This window comes from Amblyomma americanum, chromosome 2 (genome assembly GCF_052857255.1).
Source record: "Amblyomma americanum isolate KBUSLIRL-KWMA chromosome 2, ASM5285725v1, whole genome shotgun sequence".
NCBI classification, from domain to species: Eukaryota; Metazoa; Arthropoda; class Arachnida; order Ixodida; family Ixodidae; genus Amblyomma; species Amblyomma americanum.
Window position 1 is genome coordinate 110,135,749 of NC_135498.1, and position 18,726 is coordinate 110,154,474.

General features: G+C 48.5%; 1 protein-coding gene across 1 annotated transcript in view; it reads left to right on the plus strand.

The window, feature by feature from the left end:
- LOC144119988 (uncharacterized) overlaps positions 1 to 18,726 on the plus strand; it is a 161,699-nt gene that overhangs the window by 105,359 nt on the left and 37,614 nt on the right. Inside the window, exon 15 of the mRNA XM_077652477.1 lies at positions 6,847 to 6,908. Coding sequence (XP_077508603.1) covers positions 6,847 to 6,908 — 62 coding nt within the window. The remainder of the gene's footprint in view (positions 1 to 6,846; positions 6,909 to 18,726) is intronic.

The window sequence follows — 18,726 nt, forward strand, 5'->3', positions numbered from 1 at the left end:
TTTACACACATAGCATGGGTGCTGGCAGCAAGAAATGCCCTCTTTAAAATCCACATGTTCGAAATGCCGAAGTGTGCATATTTTTAGCGCAAAGAAGACAGGCCACAGAAACAGCAAGCACGAAAGCTAACATGCAACGGATTTATTGAGCAAAAAACCACGGCATATATATCCACAGGCCTGCGCAGGCGAATTCTATAAAGTAGGTGGAAACTAGTCAGCAAAAATGTCAGCACACTATACGCGATAGAAAACTCCCCTCAGTATTGTAGAGGGCAACTGAAGTGTCACCCACACAATCTGATCTCTCTTATAAAAAGTGCCTCCAAGGTTTCACGGGCGGTGTTTTGATCACTAGTGTCTAGGATTGACACGTAACGGAAACGCGGTTCCCATGATATAGAAGCAAAGCATTGGTCAACAAGATTCGTGCGCTCAGTATTAGCCAGGTCTTTTGCATGTTCCCTGAGCCGATCGTTAATGCAGCTCCCTGTGTGGCCGATGTACGCTTTGCCGCAAGAGAAGGCGATCTCATAAACTGTTCACGGCGCACTTAACAATATGTTAAGTGCGCCCTGGTTCTTATGACGTACCCGTTTTTGTCTTCGCATGTGAAGCGGCCGCACAATTGAACGGGTTTTTTCGGGGATTGAAGAAACCATCGGCATATCAAACTAATTAGCCACTTTTTTTAAGTTGAGGGTGACCTTGTGCACCCTTGTGGATCCATTTCCGGTCTCTGTTATCAGTCCGCGAGCTTCATTTTCTTCAGGCGCATTTTCTTCGGTAGCCAGCTGTAAACAGCCTAGCCAACTGATGATCGAAGCTTCGCTGCATCTCATGGACATATGATCTCTTTCTAACAGCACCTTCAATGCCAACCTCTACAGACCGCCGAGAGCAATACATGCGCGATTTCACAAAATCAAACAAGCATGCTCCAAGAAAGCGGGTAACTCTAACTTGTTATAGTAGGGGACATGAAATCAAGCTCACACGGCTTGGGGCTATGACACACTCCAAAAGATTCTTCACTCTTAGAAGCAACACACAGGGAAGGTATCGACCTGGCCACGAACCTCGCTACACCCACCAGCATAGGGAACAGCGTTTGTGGAGACACCACACTGGAAATCTCCTTCGCGAAATATGTCCACAGGGTAACCTGGACACATCTAGGCGAGGGTTTAGGGAGCATTATGATGCATCGTTCTGGCGCACGAAAAAACACGGACGAAGGAAGAACAGACAAACATTCGCCGGACACTTTATCATTGGTACAGCCATCTCCACGTGCAAGCTCAGGAGAATACTCGGAAAAGCCAAAGTCACAAATTGGTACAACTTCCGAAAAAACCCTGTCGCCAAAGAAGGGATCACTAACATCAGAGAATGGACAACACACTTGAGGGAAGCACACGCAACCCGCACTCAAGTGATCAAGCGTACAGTCACGGCGCCAGATATAGATCGCCATTTCGTCCAGTTATGGGAAGATAGAGAAAAATTCATTAAACGCTGTAAACATCAACGTCTCAACAGAGAACTCACGGTGGAATCTCAAGAATACTTGCCACAATTGGCCATACAAAATTGGGCCCAGTTCAATTTATTCTTTAAGGGCACACTCAGCACAGCCCAGACATGGGCAATCCTTCGCAGTATGATTGAACCCGACAAAACCAAAACGGCTACAAACCGAACGTTTCAAAATTTTTCTAATCAATTCTCTAGCACGGGTGAGGCGCTGACGGAAACTCTGTGGACGCGCTATGTAGGCGACACTCTCATCCCTCCCTGTACGCTTCATTACACCGGCCAGCCCAAACCTACACTGGACGCCTCTATTACAGTGGCAGAGGTCCGAGCGGCAGTTCACGCTTGGCAGCAAAACACTGCCCCCGGAGAAGACAAGATAACAAATTCTATGATTAGTTATCTCAGTTGGGGTCATATTCAGGCTCTCACGGACTACCTCAACAATGAGCTATGGGGCAAAGGAGTAGTGCCTTAGGACTGGCGACACGCTGCCATTATCACCATTCCAAAATCAGGCAAGAAGCATATGTTGGATGCGCTATGCCCCATTTCCTTAACGTCTAGCGGAAGCAAACTCTACGAAAGGGTCGCACACACCCGCTTTCAAACTTACATCTAGGACAACAACCTTTTTCTCTCTACCATGATTGGTTTTCGGCCGAGCCTCTCGGCTCAAGACCCTTTTCTCCTAATAAGAGAATAGGTCCTCCGAAATATCCCCAAAGGTTATGAACACCTCATTCTGACCCTCGATCTAACGGTCGCATTTGGTAACATTTCGCAAGAAGCAATCCTTCAAGCATCATCGACCTTAACTGTGGCGAAAAAGTATTTTTCTACGTACGCATATTCCGCACGAGACGCACAGCGATGATAGGCTTAGGCCAAACACGCTTCGAGGCTCGAAAAGTGCCACACAAAGGCACGCCGCAGAGCTCAATCATATCACCCTTGCTATTAAACATAGCGATGCTCAAGCACGCTCAGCAACTCCAAACACTCTCCAATATCGAATATACGTTGTATGCTGATCATAAAATGATATAAACCACTAAGGGCTTCTTAGGCCACTACCAAACAACGCTACAGGAAGCAGCACAAGTCGTGGAATGTTTCGCCTCTTAAAGCGGTGTTCATTGCTCCCTAGAGAAGTGCGAAGTAGTACGGATTCATAATTCATGATACATATCACCGGGACCGATCAACTTTACGGTAGAACGGCGGCCCTCAAAGAAAGTAGAGCTTATGCAGTTACTTGGACTTTCGATCCAGAGCAACCTCCACACTAACCACACCTTTCGAAAACTTAAAACCACCATTACTCAAAGAACCCGCATGATTAGTCGTATCATGCGACATCTCCAACTCATGCTAGAAGGGGGACACAATGCGATTAGTCCAAGCGATAGACCTCACTAGAATAACGTACGGACTTCCTTTTCACAAGACAACGAAACAGGAAAGCAACAGATTGACATCATCATAAGACGGGCACACAAAATGGAGCTTAATATTCCGCCCAGCACCTCAACAGAAAACCTTCACGCTCTTGGCCTTTTCAGCAAATATTGCGAACTCCAGGAAGCAGTCCTCATATCGCAAACAGTCCGACTCAAACAAACACAAGCCGGCCACGCCCTCCTTAGGCCTGTAGGCACGACAGCGGACATACGAGCCCTGGATTCTAGATAATTCCTTGAGAAACTACAAAGAAATAAAACGAAAGTAGCTCCGATACCGAAGCATATGTTGAAAGATGTCCACACCGGCAGGCGGAAAGCAAAAATTTCCTAAACACGCCATCTCAGCCGGCGCGCTTTCTGTGGCTTTGCGTGACAGGGCATTGCGTTAACGACTTTTCTCGGGGGAATGCAAAAGATTTCTCTAATAGGGAGGGCACGAATCTTGTTGACCACTGCATTGCTAGTACATCTTGTTAACCGCGTTTGTGTTGCATTTCAGTCCGAGGCAGAAGTTATCAAAAAACCTCTCGTGAAACATTGGAGACAATTTTTATAAGCGGGATCAGATTGCGTTAGTGACACTTCATTTGCCCTCTACAATGCTCAGGAGAATTTTCTATCGCGTCCAGTGTGATGACATTTTTACTGGTTAGTTTCTAGGTCACTTGTTAGGCTGCGCCTGCGCAGGCCTGTGGGTTTATTATATATACCATGGTTGTTACGTCAAAAACTGTCTGTTTCTTTCTGTGTAATGTTTTGTTTGCGCTAAAAAGTGTGCGTACTTTTCCAGAAAACCAACTAGCTATACATCTCTTTCGAAATGCCGCCTTTGCGTGCCGCTCTTTTTGAGTGATGGAGGGATCCTGCACGGATTGCGGATATCACTGGGACGCTAGATTGTGAGAAGCTGCGTCACATGGATCGCAGTCGACCGTAAATCATTCTATACGATAAAACACAGCACAATGTACTGCACATTAGAGTATCGGATTCAGTACTAATGGCTAGTGAACAAGTTATTGCGTGCATCTTGCGAAATGGCGCCACCGTGAAAAGCCAGCATAATGTAGTACTCTCAAGTACGGTTCATTCTGAAGTTATGCTTAACCTATAGCAATAAATGTGAATTAGCTCAGCTAATCCAATATATACAAAGCGAAAGCTGTTGGCGTTCAGTGTGTTCATTGGGGCGGGCGTTGACAACATGCTAGACTGATAATTTTGTGCAAACGAAGGACGCATAGCTCGCTCCCTTGGTCAGTGGACGCGTCCGTTGCGCTTTGAGGTACGTGTCGGTGGTGTGAGATGTGGGCAGCATGGTTTAGCGCTGACAACGTTGTGGCAGACACGCGGCACTGCAGCAATAGGTCGCAGCGTTCATTGGGCGGTCAGCCTCTCACGAGCAAGTATTAACTTCACCTGCCAGGGTGGCAGGGTGGGCCCGCTGCCAATCCCGTAGCGAAATGCAATTAAAGCAGGTTTTTTGCAGGTGGACACAAACGCCACGCCACGTATGAAAGTGAGAAGTGAGATTAAGATGTTCACTGAACCAGGGAGCCAGTTGCGCGCCTTTTCTTTTGAGAAATTGAAAGACCTCTATAACTTTGCAACGCCAATTAACCCAATGAACACCGGCGGCTCACTTGTTTTGTTTGGCTTTTGAGGGAAAAAAATGGCGCTGTGTCCTACGTATCTCTGTGGCCAATCGAACCGCGCCTTAAGGGAAATAACAAAGGAGGGAGTTAAAGAAGAAAGTCAGAATAAGGGAATTGAAAAATGAAATTTGGATTCGGAGGAAAGTCACGGCGCAGCGGCGGAACACCTGTGGCTCGGTGCAACTAGCAGCACATGCGCAGTAGTGATTTGCGACGCTTACCCGAAATCTGCCGCTGCCTAGCCTAGTGTAGCTTTCCCTACAAAAGCATGGCCGGCAGCGTGATCTCGGGGAGGTCCGTTTGGTAACAATTACGCGGGTGCCGCGGCCGAGATTGACCTAGCACTGCGTGCGGCTGGAGTGTAGAGAGGGTTTATAGAGCGCTGTGCACGACAATACGCGCCCGCCTGATCGATAGCGCCGTTCTGTACCATAGACTGCCCGTTTCAGTCCTTATCCCGGCACTGACCAGGCGCACTTTGACGAAGCAAATTAAAGCCTAGTTCCTTGCCAAGCCTTATTCACAGCTGGAAAACGGTGCTAGAAGTGGTCTCCAATGGATTTGAGGAAATGAAAGGCTCATAACTGGCTTGCTTTTGCCTGTGGAAATCTAAACCCAGCTAAGTGAGAAAAACACAAAAGCAAGCTAGAAACAATATTTTAGCCTGCGCACGTGTTTTTTTTTCTTTCTCACGACAAGGTGAGCTAGTTGCGCGCTTTTGCTTTCTTCTAACCCATTGGAGGCTGTAGATTGCAAATGAGAATAGACTGGTAACTGCACTAATCTTATTCGTGGGGTAAATACACTCTCGGTTTTAAGAAAAGGAGAGGTTCAGTAACTCGCTTTTCTTGGCCGATACCTAAACCGCACCGTGAGGCAAGCGGCGTTGATGGGAATCAAAGGTCACACTTCGCAAAGCAAATATTCTTTACACTGGAGTGTGCCCCTACCAAGGTCGGGCGGCTGCGGCAGCAACCGTCACAACCAACCTTGCTGAGCAGAGAGCCAGCGCCACGGTTCAAAGCCGAAACAGCGGAGCGTACAGTGACGAAGTCGCAATCGCGCTTGCCATCAAGCACGCTTAGATCACAAAGCAAATGGCTACAATCTTGAGCTACTCACAGCAAGCCTGCAAGGCGTACGTTAATGGGAAAGTCTGCCAAGCGGCCGCCCAGATATAGAGGAATCACAGTCCCGGTACACACACCAGACACAGTATTCTGTGGATCCCTGCCCAAGAAGTCATAGAGAGCAATGAGGCGGTGGACAGGATAGCTCGAGGCCATACATTCCGAGCCCCGTCGCCGTCCACATACGAACCTTCGTCTCCATTAACATGCGGCGAAATAATAGACTACCACCTACTTAGTTGCAGGAAATACACATCCCCCCACAAAGACCTCACTCGTCAGGAATCCGCTATATGGGGAAACATGCAAGCCCGCACACTGCCAAACTTAGCTCGACGCAATAGGGTCGGGCCCGCGTAATACCCAACAATGGCATGAGGGATTTCAAACATCCTCCACATTGTTCGGAACTGCCCGAAGCAAAGTAAAGCGTACTGTTCACAGGAACTTAGCTATGACCAGTGCGAGGCGAAGTTGGCTCACACAGAGCTCCCTCTTTAGCGCCAGCTGATCGGTCAGGCCTGGGGGTTCGTATTCGCTAATGGTTTCCCTGATCTGGGTGAACCACCATGCGTAAATACTTTATACAAATAAAGTTCTCTCTCCTTCAAAGAAGAGTTGCCGTATAGGACGGTTCCGTAATAACTTCGACCACCTGGGAATCTTTAACTTGCAGCGATACCACACAGCGCAAGGAAGCCTTTAGTGGCGCCCGTGCTGTCGCAGTGTAAGACATTCCTCGTTTAAATGCCGTTGTACACTCGACCTTTCGTTTTTTTGCCAAACTGCTACTGCTTTCATTTGAGAATTTTGAATGACAACACAAGAATTTTTTGCTGAACGAAGATTGAAACCAGTTATGGACACTGGTTACTTGATAATGTCTTTTGCCGAGTAATGATCGTGATTGAATGACGGCTGTAAATTAAAACGGCCGTAGATTGCGCCTGGTCTTGCATTTAGCTGTAATTTCTGGAACCTCTTCGTGTTTAATGCAATCTCCAGCATCCGTAAGATGCTGACATCAGTTTCTCACTCATTTTCTGCTTTCTTTTTTAGGCAACATGGAATGCCAGTCCTGAATCCCGAACCTCACTTTGACTTCGTCTCGGGCATGACCTGTAAGAAATTATTTTGTTCATTACTAAAGCGATTGCGCAAAACAGCTCGTGTCGCATAAACGCCGACGTCATCGGCGTCAGTATCGTTCAGCGTGAACGAAAAATCCCTGAAAAATCTTCACAGGAGGAACTTAACTGGCAAGTGGCCCACCTAGATCACGTGATTATGTGGAGTAATCAAAACCTGCCCATCGGCAGGGGCAGTTAATAATTGCTCGCGACAGTTTCTTCGGAAATAGCAGCCTGGCTATTATAAACCGATGAGAGCACCGGCCATCTCAGGGCAGTGGCGCATCTCTTAACTGCTCCACTACTGCGACAGCAGATGCTAGGAGGATCACTGCCAGGAATCTATGAATGTGAAGCAGATAATGCAAAATTGCACATACATAACCCTAGCCTTAAGGTGGAGCTTAATGAAATGACAACACTAACACCCAATTATTCCCCTGTGACATCTTGGAAGGACAAGCGGATGTCCCATCTGCCTCTATATCCGAGAGTTTTCCGCAAGAACTCCTTGATGATTTTCAATGTTCCTAATAAAAAAATTATGATTATTCATTAAACAGCAATAAATTTTTCTGAAGTCAATTGTGGGCCCAAAAGAAAAACTTGTTCGGCCTACGCGAAAAATATTTGCATTCTCATTCACAGGTTCTGAGGGTTAGGCGTCAAGAACAACATGATTACAGCAGCTTACAGTTGAGTAGTTGCTTGGACCAGTGCTGACATTTTGAAAGGTAAAGTCTGCCTGGTATTGGACGCTGTCATGGCGAGCATGTCTAACAAAAAGCAAATGTGAAACACAGATCAGGTTACAGAAACGATACAACGCCTAAGTAACATGGCACCAAAATATTGCCGCAAATATTTGCAATGTTTGTTCGTTCTTCAAATCTGCCGCCACACACCCTTATCACTTTCTTTCCGACGCATGACGCGACTAGATTTATCTCGATTGATCACCGCCAGGCAGCGCTGATTCCACGTTGTTCCAGAATGTTCTAGTAACTCTTAACGCTTTATCTCGAAAGTTCGCTATCGGCTTTAAATTTAGCACGGCAGACAGCGGCGGCAATTCCAGCGACATCTTGCTGGAAGTTATCCGCGAAATCGTCCGAGAGGAGCTACGCCGATTACTGCATCCTCCCCACAGCCACAAGCAGTGACTCTGATGGATGTGGTACGGAAAGAAGTGCAACAGGCACTTGGCACTCCGGCGGCCACAGAACCCCAGGCCATGCCCTACGCCGTTGCAGAAAGGACTCCTCAGCCCCAACGACAACCCCTGCATCCTGTCCGACATGAACAACTTGTTTCCGAACGCCACCTCCCTGCCTCCGCCCGCCCAGCCTACGCTCGACGCTCAGGCCCCAGGAAATACGACGCCTGGAGGACTTCCGACAACCGGCCGTTGTGCTTTCATTGCGGTGAGGCCGGCCATATTCTTCGTCACTGCCCGTACCGACGTATCGGTCTTCGAAGAGATTTGCCGTTAACGCCCCACGACCACTCTTCGGACAACGTTCGCAGGAAATCGACGAGTACCTGCGTCGAGAGGAGTACACGCCGAACCGCTTTTCGCGCTCACCATCGCCGTCAACCTCGCGCTTTGCGTCGCCACGCCGCAGCTACGCAGCCGCGGTACGAGGAAGGTCTCCCGGCCCGGTAGGGGAAACTAAAGACAGCATCCTCTGGAGGTGAGGTTGCTCAAGAGTGAAACGCCGAAGATCTTCCACTGACCACACCCCATGAGGACGCTGCACCCGCGACACCGCATGAAGAACCTACACTCGCTACACCGAAGCCGCACAAAATGACAACCCCGACCACGACGCAAACTGCCTTCAAAACAACGCCGCCACCCAGAAAAGCTTCGACCACATGCCCCACCCGTGACTCGCATACGCGACGAAGCAGTGACCCGACGCCAAGAGGGACAAGCAATGAAAGATACAGGACCTCCGACTTAGAAGTGACTATCGACAGCCGGAAAGTTACCGCTCTAGTAGACGCTGGAGCCGATTATTCGATGCTGAATGCAACCTTCGCTGCGCAGCTTAGAAACGTCACAACGGCTAGGGACGGCCCGTAAATTCGCATTGAAGAGGGCCACCTCATTACGCCATCAGGACGATGCACAGTGCGAGTGACTGTCAAAGGATATACCTATCCTGCGACTATTGTTGTGCTACCGGAATGCTCCCGCGAACTGATCTTGGGTATGGATTTCCTTAATGAGCATGAGGCGATCATCGACCTGCGATCCAAGCTGATCACGTTTTCGATATACGAAGCCGTCGCTTCGTTGAAAACTCGGGAAAATCACGTTGCCCTCAGTATCCTGGAGGAAGAAGTGAGCGTCCCACCCAGTTCCAGCGGTATCGTAACCGTAGGAGCAACAAAAGCCATTCACGCTGAAACCATCATCGAGGGGATTGTGCACTTGCTTCTACACCGAGGAATCAGCATCGCAAGAGGTATCGCACATTTCCGCAATGGCAAGGCCGAAGTACTGCTGACTAACTTCAGCGAAGAATGCCATACCGGCACAGTAACAGAGAAAGGACGATTGCTTTCTTCGATGAAATATCTGACGTAGGAGACTCCTTAGCCCTCTCCGACCCCTAGGCAGAAGATTCGCCTGACCAAGAGAACTCGCCCACTTTCGACATCAACCCAGCCCTGCACCGGAACAGACAAGACCAGATCCGCAATCTGCTTCGAAGCTACAGTGTGTGTTTTTCGACATCGCGAAGGTCCGACAAACGCCAATTGCCAAGCATCGCATTATAACAGACCAACACGTCCGACCTCTCCGTCAAAGCCCCTACTGTGTGTCACCGCGAGACCGACAAGCAATCCGGGACCAAGTCGACGAAATGCTTCACGACGACGCCATCCAGCTCTCAAACAGCCCATGGGCGGCACCGATTGTTCTAGTGAGAAAGAAAGACGGCGAACTTCGATTTTGCGTCGATTACCACCGCCTGAACAACATAACAAAGAAGGACGTCGGCCCCCTCCAAGGCATGGACGACACACTGGACCGCCTCTGCAACGCCAAATATTTCTCATCGATGGACCTCAAGAGCGGCTACTGGCAAATTGAAGTCTAAAAAAAGATCGCGAAAAGACAGAATCCATCACTCCGGATGAGCTGTTTGAGTTCAAGGTGATGTCATTTGGTCTCTGCTCACAACCAGCGACGTTTCAGTGAGTAAAGGATACAGTGCTGGTAGGTCTCAAGTGGAAAATTTGTCTGGTATATTTAGATGACGTCGTTGTCTTCGGCTCGAACTTTGAAGAGCACCTCAAAAGTTTCGAACAGTAGTAGACGCCATCAAGTCGTCTGGTCGAACCTTGAAAGCAGAGAAGTGCACCTTTGCCTAAGAGCTGCTGTTTCTAGGCCACATCGTTAGCAAGGAGGGAGTACGCACAGTCCCGCAGAAAACAACTGGCATTGAACAGTTTCCAACACCGGCCGACACGAAAGCAGTGCGCAGGTTTCTCGAACTGTGCTCATATTACCGACGATTTGTGGAAAAATTTTCGCGCATGGCCGAGCAACTTACTCAACTGACGAAGGCAAAAGTGCCGTTCAAATGGGAAGCGCCGCAAGCAGAAGCCTTGAAGGAACTTCAGCGTCGCTTACAGTCCCCACTGATCCTCGCACATTTTGATGAAAACGCCGATACTGAAGTTCATACCGACGGAAGCAGCGTGGGTCTAGACGCCGTCCTCGTTCAAAAAAGAAACGAGCCGGAGAAAATCACCCCGTACACTAGCCGTTTCATTTCCAAGGCAGAGGCGAACTATTCGACAACTGAGAAGGAATGCCTTGCCATCATCTCGGCTACGTCAAAAATCCGCCCCTACCTATACAGACGACCGTTCAAGGTGGTCAGCGAACACCTCGCACTGTGCTGGCTAGCCAATTTGAAGGACCCCTCTGGCCGACTCGCTCGATGGAGTCTGCGTCTCCAAGAGTTTGACGTCACCGTCGAATACAAGTCCGGACGCAAGGACTCTGACACCGGTTGCCTCAAACGAGCCCCCGTAGATGCACCACCGCCGGACGACGATGAGGACGCCTTCCTATGACCCATCAGCCCCAGCTCTTTGCTCAGCAGCAACGCTCGGACGCCGAACTAAATGTCCTCATCGAGTACCTGGAAGGCAAGGTTTCTTCACCCCCAGCTTCATTCAAGCGAGGACTGTGTTCCTTCTGTGTGCAGAATGAGGTCCTTGTGAAGAAGAACTTTACAGCGAACAAAACAGCCTACCTCCTTGTTGTACCTACTTGTCTGCGCGAAGAAGTTCTACAGGCTTCACACGACGGGCCGACAGCTGGACATCACTGGTTTACTTGCACTCTCCGCCGCATTCAAGACAAGTATTATTGGCCCCGACTGTCTGCCGATGCGGCACACTAAGTGAAAACCTGCTGAGATTGTCAGCGACGAAAGACTCCTCCCACACGACCAGCAGGATTTCTGAACCCCGTTGAACCTCCCACAAAGTCCTTTCAGCAGATCGGCATGGACTTGCTTGGCCCTTTTCTAACGTCAACATCTAGAAATTAGTGGATCATCATAGCGACCGAATACCTGACCCGCTGCGCCGAGACGAAAGCTCTAGCGAACGGAATAGCAGCAGAAGTGGCCAAATTTTTCGAGGAGTGCATTCTTGTTCGACACAGCGCCCCCGATGTGCGCATCACGGACAGAGGAACATCATTCATGGCGGAACTAACGCAAGCCATCCTGCGTTACAGCCAAACCAGCCGCTGGAGGACAACTGCATACCATCCGCAGACCAGCGGACTGGCCGAGCGCCTGAACTAAACCATCGCCGATATGCTCGCCATGTATGTTAATGCCGAACACAAAACCTGGGATGTCATCTTGAGTTACGTCGCCTTCGCCTACAACACCGCAGTGCAGGAGACCACCCAGATGACGCCTCTTAGGCTCGTCCATGGCACGGAGGCCACTACCACGCTAGACGCCAGGCTGTCAAACGTTACAGAAGAAGAGAACGTCGGCATTGCCGCCTACCTTCAAAGCGAGAAACATGATGACTTGCCCGATTACGGATCAAAGATCAGCACCGGTCCGATGCCAGACGCTACAACTTACGAAGACGCAACGCAGAGTACAAGCCAGGAGACCAAGTTTGGGTTTGGACGCCCATTCGCAGCCGTGGATTGAGTACAAAGCTTTTGCGGCGCTATTTCGGCCCGTACAAGGTTCTTCGGCTAGGTGAACTGCACTATGAAGTCATCCCGGACGCAATGACTGCATCCCAGCGACGCCGCGTACGACCAGAAGTCGTCCATGTAGTCCGTCTGAAGCCGTATTATGCGCGCTATAGGACGCTGCATTTCCATACTCTATTTTCGCAAGATCTGTTTTATCTCTTACTTGTCGTATTATTTGTTTTTATGCATCGGTTCGATGCTTGTAATGCCGCGATTATTTGCAGTGTTTGTTCGTTCTTCAGATCTGCCGCCACACCACTTTATCGCTTTGTTTGCGACGCAAGACGCGATTAGATTTATCTCGATTGATCGCAGCCAGGCAGAGCTGATTCTACGTTGTTGCGTAATGGTCTAGTAACTTTTCACGCTTTATCTCGAAAGTTCGCTATCAGCTCTAAATTGAGAACGGCCGACAGCGGCGGGCATTCTGTTTGACGACCGCCGAGCACGATTGTTGCTACGCCACCGCCGAGTGATTCAGTCCATTGTGGGCGCAAGTCAGCCCCAATAAACAGTATTCTTTTAGAAGACCATTTGTCCGTCTTCATTGCTCCTTCGACTGCCGTTAGCACTGCGTGACAATATTGAGCATACGTCCTCAAGAATTTCTACGAGCTTGTAAATCCCAAATCTAAGACCCTCTTTTTTATAGCCAGTGGCTCCTGCACGTCAAATAATATTTCTTCGTTCAATTTTGAATCTGCGTTCACAGACGCACAAGAAACAACAATGAACGGACCACGTTGCAGATATCTTATATCCACTCACCCATTCTTTGTCGCCAACATTATCCAAGCGGAATGAAACAGTTCAAATAAATGGCCGTATTGTAAGCAGGTTGGAATTTCAGCCGTATAACCTATCAGGGCATCTATATATACCGTATTCATAAGAAGTTCGTGTCCCTAATATCAACCAAACTGGATATCCAAACAAGTACAAAAAGGTATTTGAATGTTTCGCTAGGATGGGATATCTCAGGCACTAGGTGGGTGTCCCCTGCAAGTTTTTCTTAGTGTACAATCTTCAACGCCGGTTCTCTGCGTTCAAGGAGTACATTTATGCGTAGGGTAAGGACAGCAACCTAGTATGTATTTCACTGTCGAAAAATATTCAGACTAGACAGGAGCTGTGTTGTGTTGTGTTGAGTTTAAAAGCACTTGGGCAGTTAAGGCCATCATGCACCAAGCACACCCCTAGAGAGGAGTTTAAAAACTGCTCCACAATCTACGAAATCATGTTTAAAAAAACATACACTATGCACTAACTGAGCTTTTTTTCTAATTGAGGAAAAAATGCGCTTTGTGCACAGTCAACAGTTAAATTTTGCTGAGGGTTCGTTCTTTCGGCTGTATTCCAACGCGCAGCATAAATGGCTGGGGCACCACATGGGACTCATCCTGAGAGCACATTCAGATAAGGCGCCGCCGCAGCTGTATTGATAGAGCATTGCATGCGACTTGAGAGGCCTTTTTAGTGCGATGGCAGTGAAGTTGTCGTTACACCAAAACCATGCCGATATGCCTGATGAAAGTCGCTGATTGGTCGAACGAGGTCACGCGACTTTTTGACATCGAAGCCTGCCCAGCGTGGCAGGCGGCAAGAGGGCCAGCTGATTGTGAAAATCCTGAATACCGTGGCAAGTGGCAAATAATGAATGTTCGAAAGAGGTCGTTTACCATGCGACATCACATAAGCTACCAAGACAGATAACAGAAACGAGAAATAAAAACTAACTAGAGGGGACAGTTATGCTCCTCCCTGGAGTTTTGATGTGATATCGGAAATGGCTCAATGCCCATGTAATGAGAATGTCATTCTGTGCTTATGCTTTGATCTATGGGAGTCCTCATAACACTCCTGACACTGTACTCTAGCGGATAAGCAGTCCCCGTTAGGTGGCTTTTTCAAACACACCTGTCGGGCTTCAGACCTGCCTTGCTATTCACAAGCAGCCACTCGTGACCATTTATGATGCGTAAGCATCGCTTGCCACATCAGTGAAACAATCTTGCGTTCTGTCCACGAGAAACGGATGCAACATCCACGTAACCCCATGATCTCAATCGTCAATGCCTTCATCATCATCATCATCATCATCAAAGAAAGAAAACTAGAACATCTTAAATAAAAATTTTCAAAGCGGGTTTCGAACTCACCCCGGCACGAAAACATCAGTTTTGCTGCACATTTCATAACCAATACGCCACCACCGCAGAACAATACCCTGTGCGCTAAACAGCCAATCTCTCGCGATAGGCTCGGGTATCGCCTTCATCAACTTCCATTCGGTAGCGCGAACAGATGAGGTTCTATGGCCATTGCATTAAAGCAGTAGGCCATCGCCTCAGCCGAACACACCGAATGCATGCTCTCACACTAACAGCACGTACGTAGTAATAAATTCCTTCCATTCAACTACAACCTACCATGGGGAGCAGGTTGAGATGACATCGCACGGTGGCAGGGCAGTCACCGACTTCTTCGCTCGCGACGCCACCACCGCCGAAGACGATGAAGACATCTCCGAAAATTAACCAAAATTGCAAAGTGCCTGCTTCAGACAGTCGCGCTAGCACAAGCTGGAGGAACTGTACTCACTTGCTGAAACTGCTTTATACAATGCTGTGGATACGATGCGAAGCCCAGTGGGCCCTTCAGTGGCGCGGCACGCTCGCGGTGTTGACACCTTGCCGCATTCTTTTCCAGTCTTGAGCCCGCCGCAACGCTTGTACATGTCCAGTCTTTATTATCCCATTTTTGCAATATGTTTGAGAAGGAGCGCTGCTCATGTGGTCATGTTTTAGATTTAATGTGGTTCAATGTCCCAAAGCCACTCGGCTATCTAGGGACACCGTATTGGAGGGCTCTAGATAAATTCTACCACCCGGGGTTCTTCAACGCGCATTGGCATTGCACAATACACGGACTTCAAGGATTCAGTCACATCGAAATGCGACCGCTGCAGCCGGGATCAAACCCGCGTTTTTGGGGGCAGCATCCGAACGTCATAATCACTGAGCCACCGCGGCTGCAGTCTCGCATGTGGCCGGCCAGCTGTCAGATCATGGTGGTGCGAATTTGCATGGGCTCTGCCAAGAACAACGAGCGCCTTCATGCGACCTATTATCTGTGCTCCGGATACCGGCAGCAAAACAACGATATTCAGAGGTGAGGTGTTCACTTCTGTTTCTATACCACAACATCGACATCCGTTTTCTTCGCTTGGTGGCTCTATAGATTTAGCGTGTTGTGGCAAGGGGAGCAGAGTAGAAGACGTGCAGTACGTGCGTCATGCTTCATATCCAGCGGGTCGCCGCTTGTGATTGTCGACAGCGGCATTTTCTTGCACCTCAAAACCAGCTTGCCAAATATATTGCAGCGGTTGCCATTAAGCGCCAATTACAGGGTTTCGCTTCCTCGCCCTAGTAGTAGTATGCCTTAGAATGTCGTATCCGTCGGAGTAACCGGTGGGTGCATTGCTGTGGAATCCACCGACAAAACTAGCTGGTCTACTGGAGCCTATTCATCGGCCACAAGTCAGGTTCCACAAAATCGGCATGCACTTACTCGGTATATTTACTGAGTCCTCACTGCCAAATCTTTGCATTGCGGCCGCCACACTCAGCCGGTAGGAAAGCTCTTTCCCGCACATTGTGCTTCGTCATGGTGCACCAATGATCATTTTAAATGAGAACAGCGTTTACGTCGGTACTTAAGCACAAGGTTAAGTGACCGAGCTGCGGATGTCGCAGAATTTTTACAACGATAGCTGTTAAGTGCCCGTTGCTAGGTTTCTCGTCTAAGAAGCAGTATCATGTGGTAGTATGGAACAGTCGCCAGCTTAACCGATGGGCACAGTTGCCATGGAAACCACTCGGATGGTGCTATGACATGGCGGGAGAAATGTGTAATAGTCGGGAGTTTACCGTGCAAAGGGGAGAGGACTGGGAGAGCAGATGATAACCGAACCAGAAAATGCTGACCGCGCGAGCGTAAGGAGGCGCAACCTGTGGGTGGTTGCCACGGGTATCACCCGGAGTGTTACCCACAAATTCGAGTAGAGCTAGCATGTAAGGAAGCTTTTAGGCGAAAGCGTAGGAAGTCGTAACAGGAGTGTGGTGACCACAAGATTCCACTGAAAGGTGGTTTTTGTGGAAGAAGGAGGGTGCGGGGAGAGCGTAAGAAGGCGTAACCGGAGGGTGTTTACACCGCGATCCTTCCGGAATTTGGTTACCGCAAAACAGGGACGGTGTGGCGGGAGCGAAGAAATCAACTTGTGGAGGATGATTACACTGGAAGGCTCAGGTTGTGGAGGACCATAAGAAGGCGCAACCAGAGTGTGGCTAACTACAGGAGGAGGAAATTAAGGCGACACCGTAAAAGGGCGATGCCGGTGGTTGGTTTTAACGAAAACTACCCGGAAGGTAGTTAACCTGAAATGGCTAGGAATGTTACCATGGCAGGAGGATGGTATAGCGAGTGTGTGGGCAGGCGTAAGGAGTAGGTGGCTACAGCACAACCGTCCAGAAGATGGTTACCGTGGAAGAGAAAGGCTGTGGTGAGAGCGGATAAGTAGTCAACCAGGGAATGGTTACAGTGGGAGAGGTGTAGGTCGAAAGGAAGTGGATATGGCGAGAGCGTAGGAATGCGTACCGCGGTAACCATCTGGAACGTGGTTACCGTGGAAGAAGAAAGGATGGTGTGGTGAAATTAAAGAAATGTAGCACGGTCCATCTGCTGCAGCTGCTTCTAAATGCGTCGCCAGGGGAGAGTATCATAGGCATTACTAACCATGAAATGTGGTGCGAAAACTGGTTTTTGCAGGTGGTCCCCAACGCCGCGAAACTGAAAGCTCGATTGAAAGCGCGTTTGTTTTGATTTAGTGTCTTACATACAGACGGAAGTTCATGGAAAAGATGACGTGCAATGCATATCGGGAGAGTGTGGTGCTGTTCACCACGAGGCGTGATTGAGGCGACCGCATAGTGCTTTCGTGCATTGGCCAGCGGAGCTAACGTTTTCGCGCAACCGTGAGATCAATACCCAGTCGCGGCAATATTTACTTTATTTCTCAACGTTGATCATGGTTTGGCTCTTTGGTCTTGCCTTGGGTTCAAGTTGGTCAAAGCTGGCCAAAGTATTGATTGCTCGCAATTTTCGGCATTACTTGACAGGCTTCAGCGATGAATCCGCGTTTGCAGCTCTGGACATGAAGTAGAGCTGTCACTCCCAAAAAACGCTCTAAATCTATACAGATACGAGGTCGCTTTCATATTGTCTACCACAACATATAAAAAAACGTATAGTATAATAAGAACAGAAAGTTGGGCTAGTTTGTGTGGATTCATACTTAGCAGCGCCAAAAACGAGGAAAAAAGCAAACGAGGAGACACAACACAAGTATCATCATAGCATCGTAACACAACATATCACAAGCATATCGTAAGCAGCTGTTGCTGAATCTCACTTTAACCATTTAACCAGTGGTAACAGTCCTGTCAATTTTCTGTGCTTGTAACAACGCCGCTCCTTGACCTTCATAAAAATGTTCTCACGAAGATATCCATGTCATTCATATCGTATTCAACAAGGAGTCATATAAAAATATTTTTGGTTTATGGCGGTTTAATGCCCCAGAGCGACTCAGGCTGTCAGAGAAACCACACTGAAGAGCTTCGGAAATTTCGACCACTTGGAGTTCATTAACGTGCACTGACATCGCAGAGTACATGGACGTCTAGAGTTTAGGCTCCGTCGAAATGCGACCGCCACGGCCGGGATCAAACCCGCGTCTTTCGGGTCGGCAGCCGAGCGCCATAAACACTGACCCACCGTAACTGTCATATGAAATGGTCCTAAGTTCTGGCAGGGGATCCCACGGGTAACGTAAATGACTTCTCGCGCTGCTCCAGCATACGCCTTCGCACTTCCGGTGCAATTAGACTTTGCTTCCGCCACCATGATAGAGACGCTCTAATTGTTCATAAGAAGTGGAGGCTACACGCACCTTGGACTTGTTCAAAGTTAAAAAAATACTCAGATAACGCATCAGGTGACTAATTGTTAAAGATATGCAATTGTTATGTCCATGATGTAGCTTGCGATTCCACCTCCTTCGCCGAAAAAGCCGTGGTTTGCCTACTTGTTTCGATGACGGCTGGCTTGCCTCACCAGGAGTGCCAAAGCGTACTTTTTTTTAAATCCCAGCCAGTCTTCACTTCATTCGCGTTGAGAAAGGAAAACAATGTACTATGACGTAATGCACAATGAGTGAGAAATGTAGATCTGTACTCAGATGTCTTCATAATAAGAACGTGTCGAGGCGGTACTGATATTTGCCTCTGAAAAACACTAACTTTTTGCTCGTATGAACTAATTTTGACGTATTGTACCGAAGCTTTCAAGTTATTGAAAATTAGAAGTCCCAACAAAGCAACGCTGGACATATATGACCACCGACTGAAGATAATGTTTTGCACATTGCACTGGACCTGTACCCGCCAAACATTATAGTTGCTGCGATTGGTATAGCTTTATCCACAACGACCG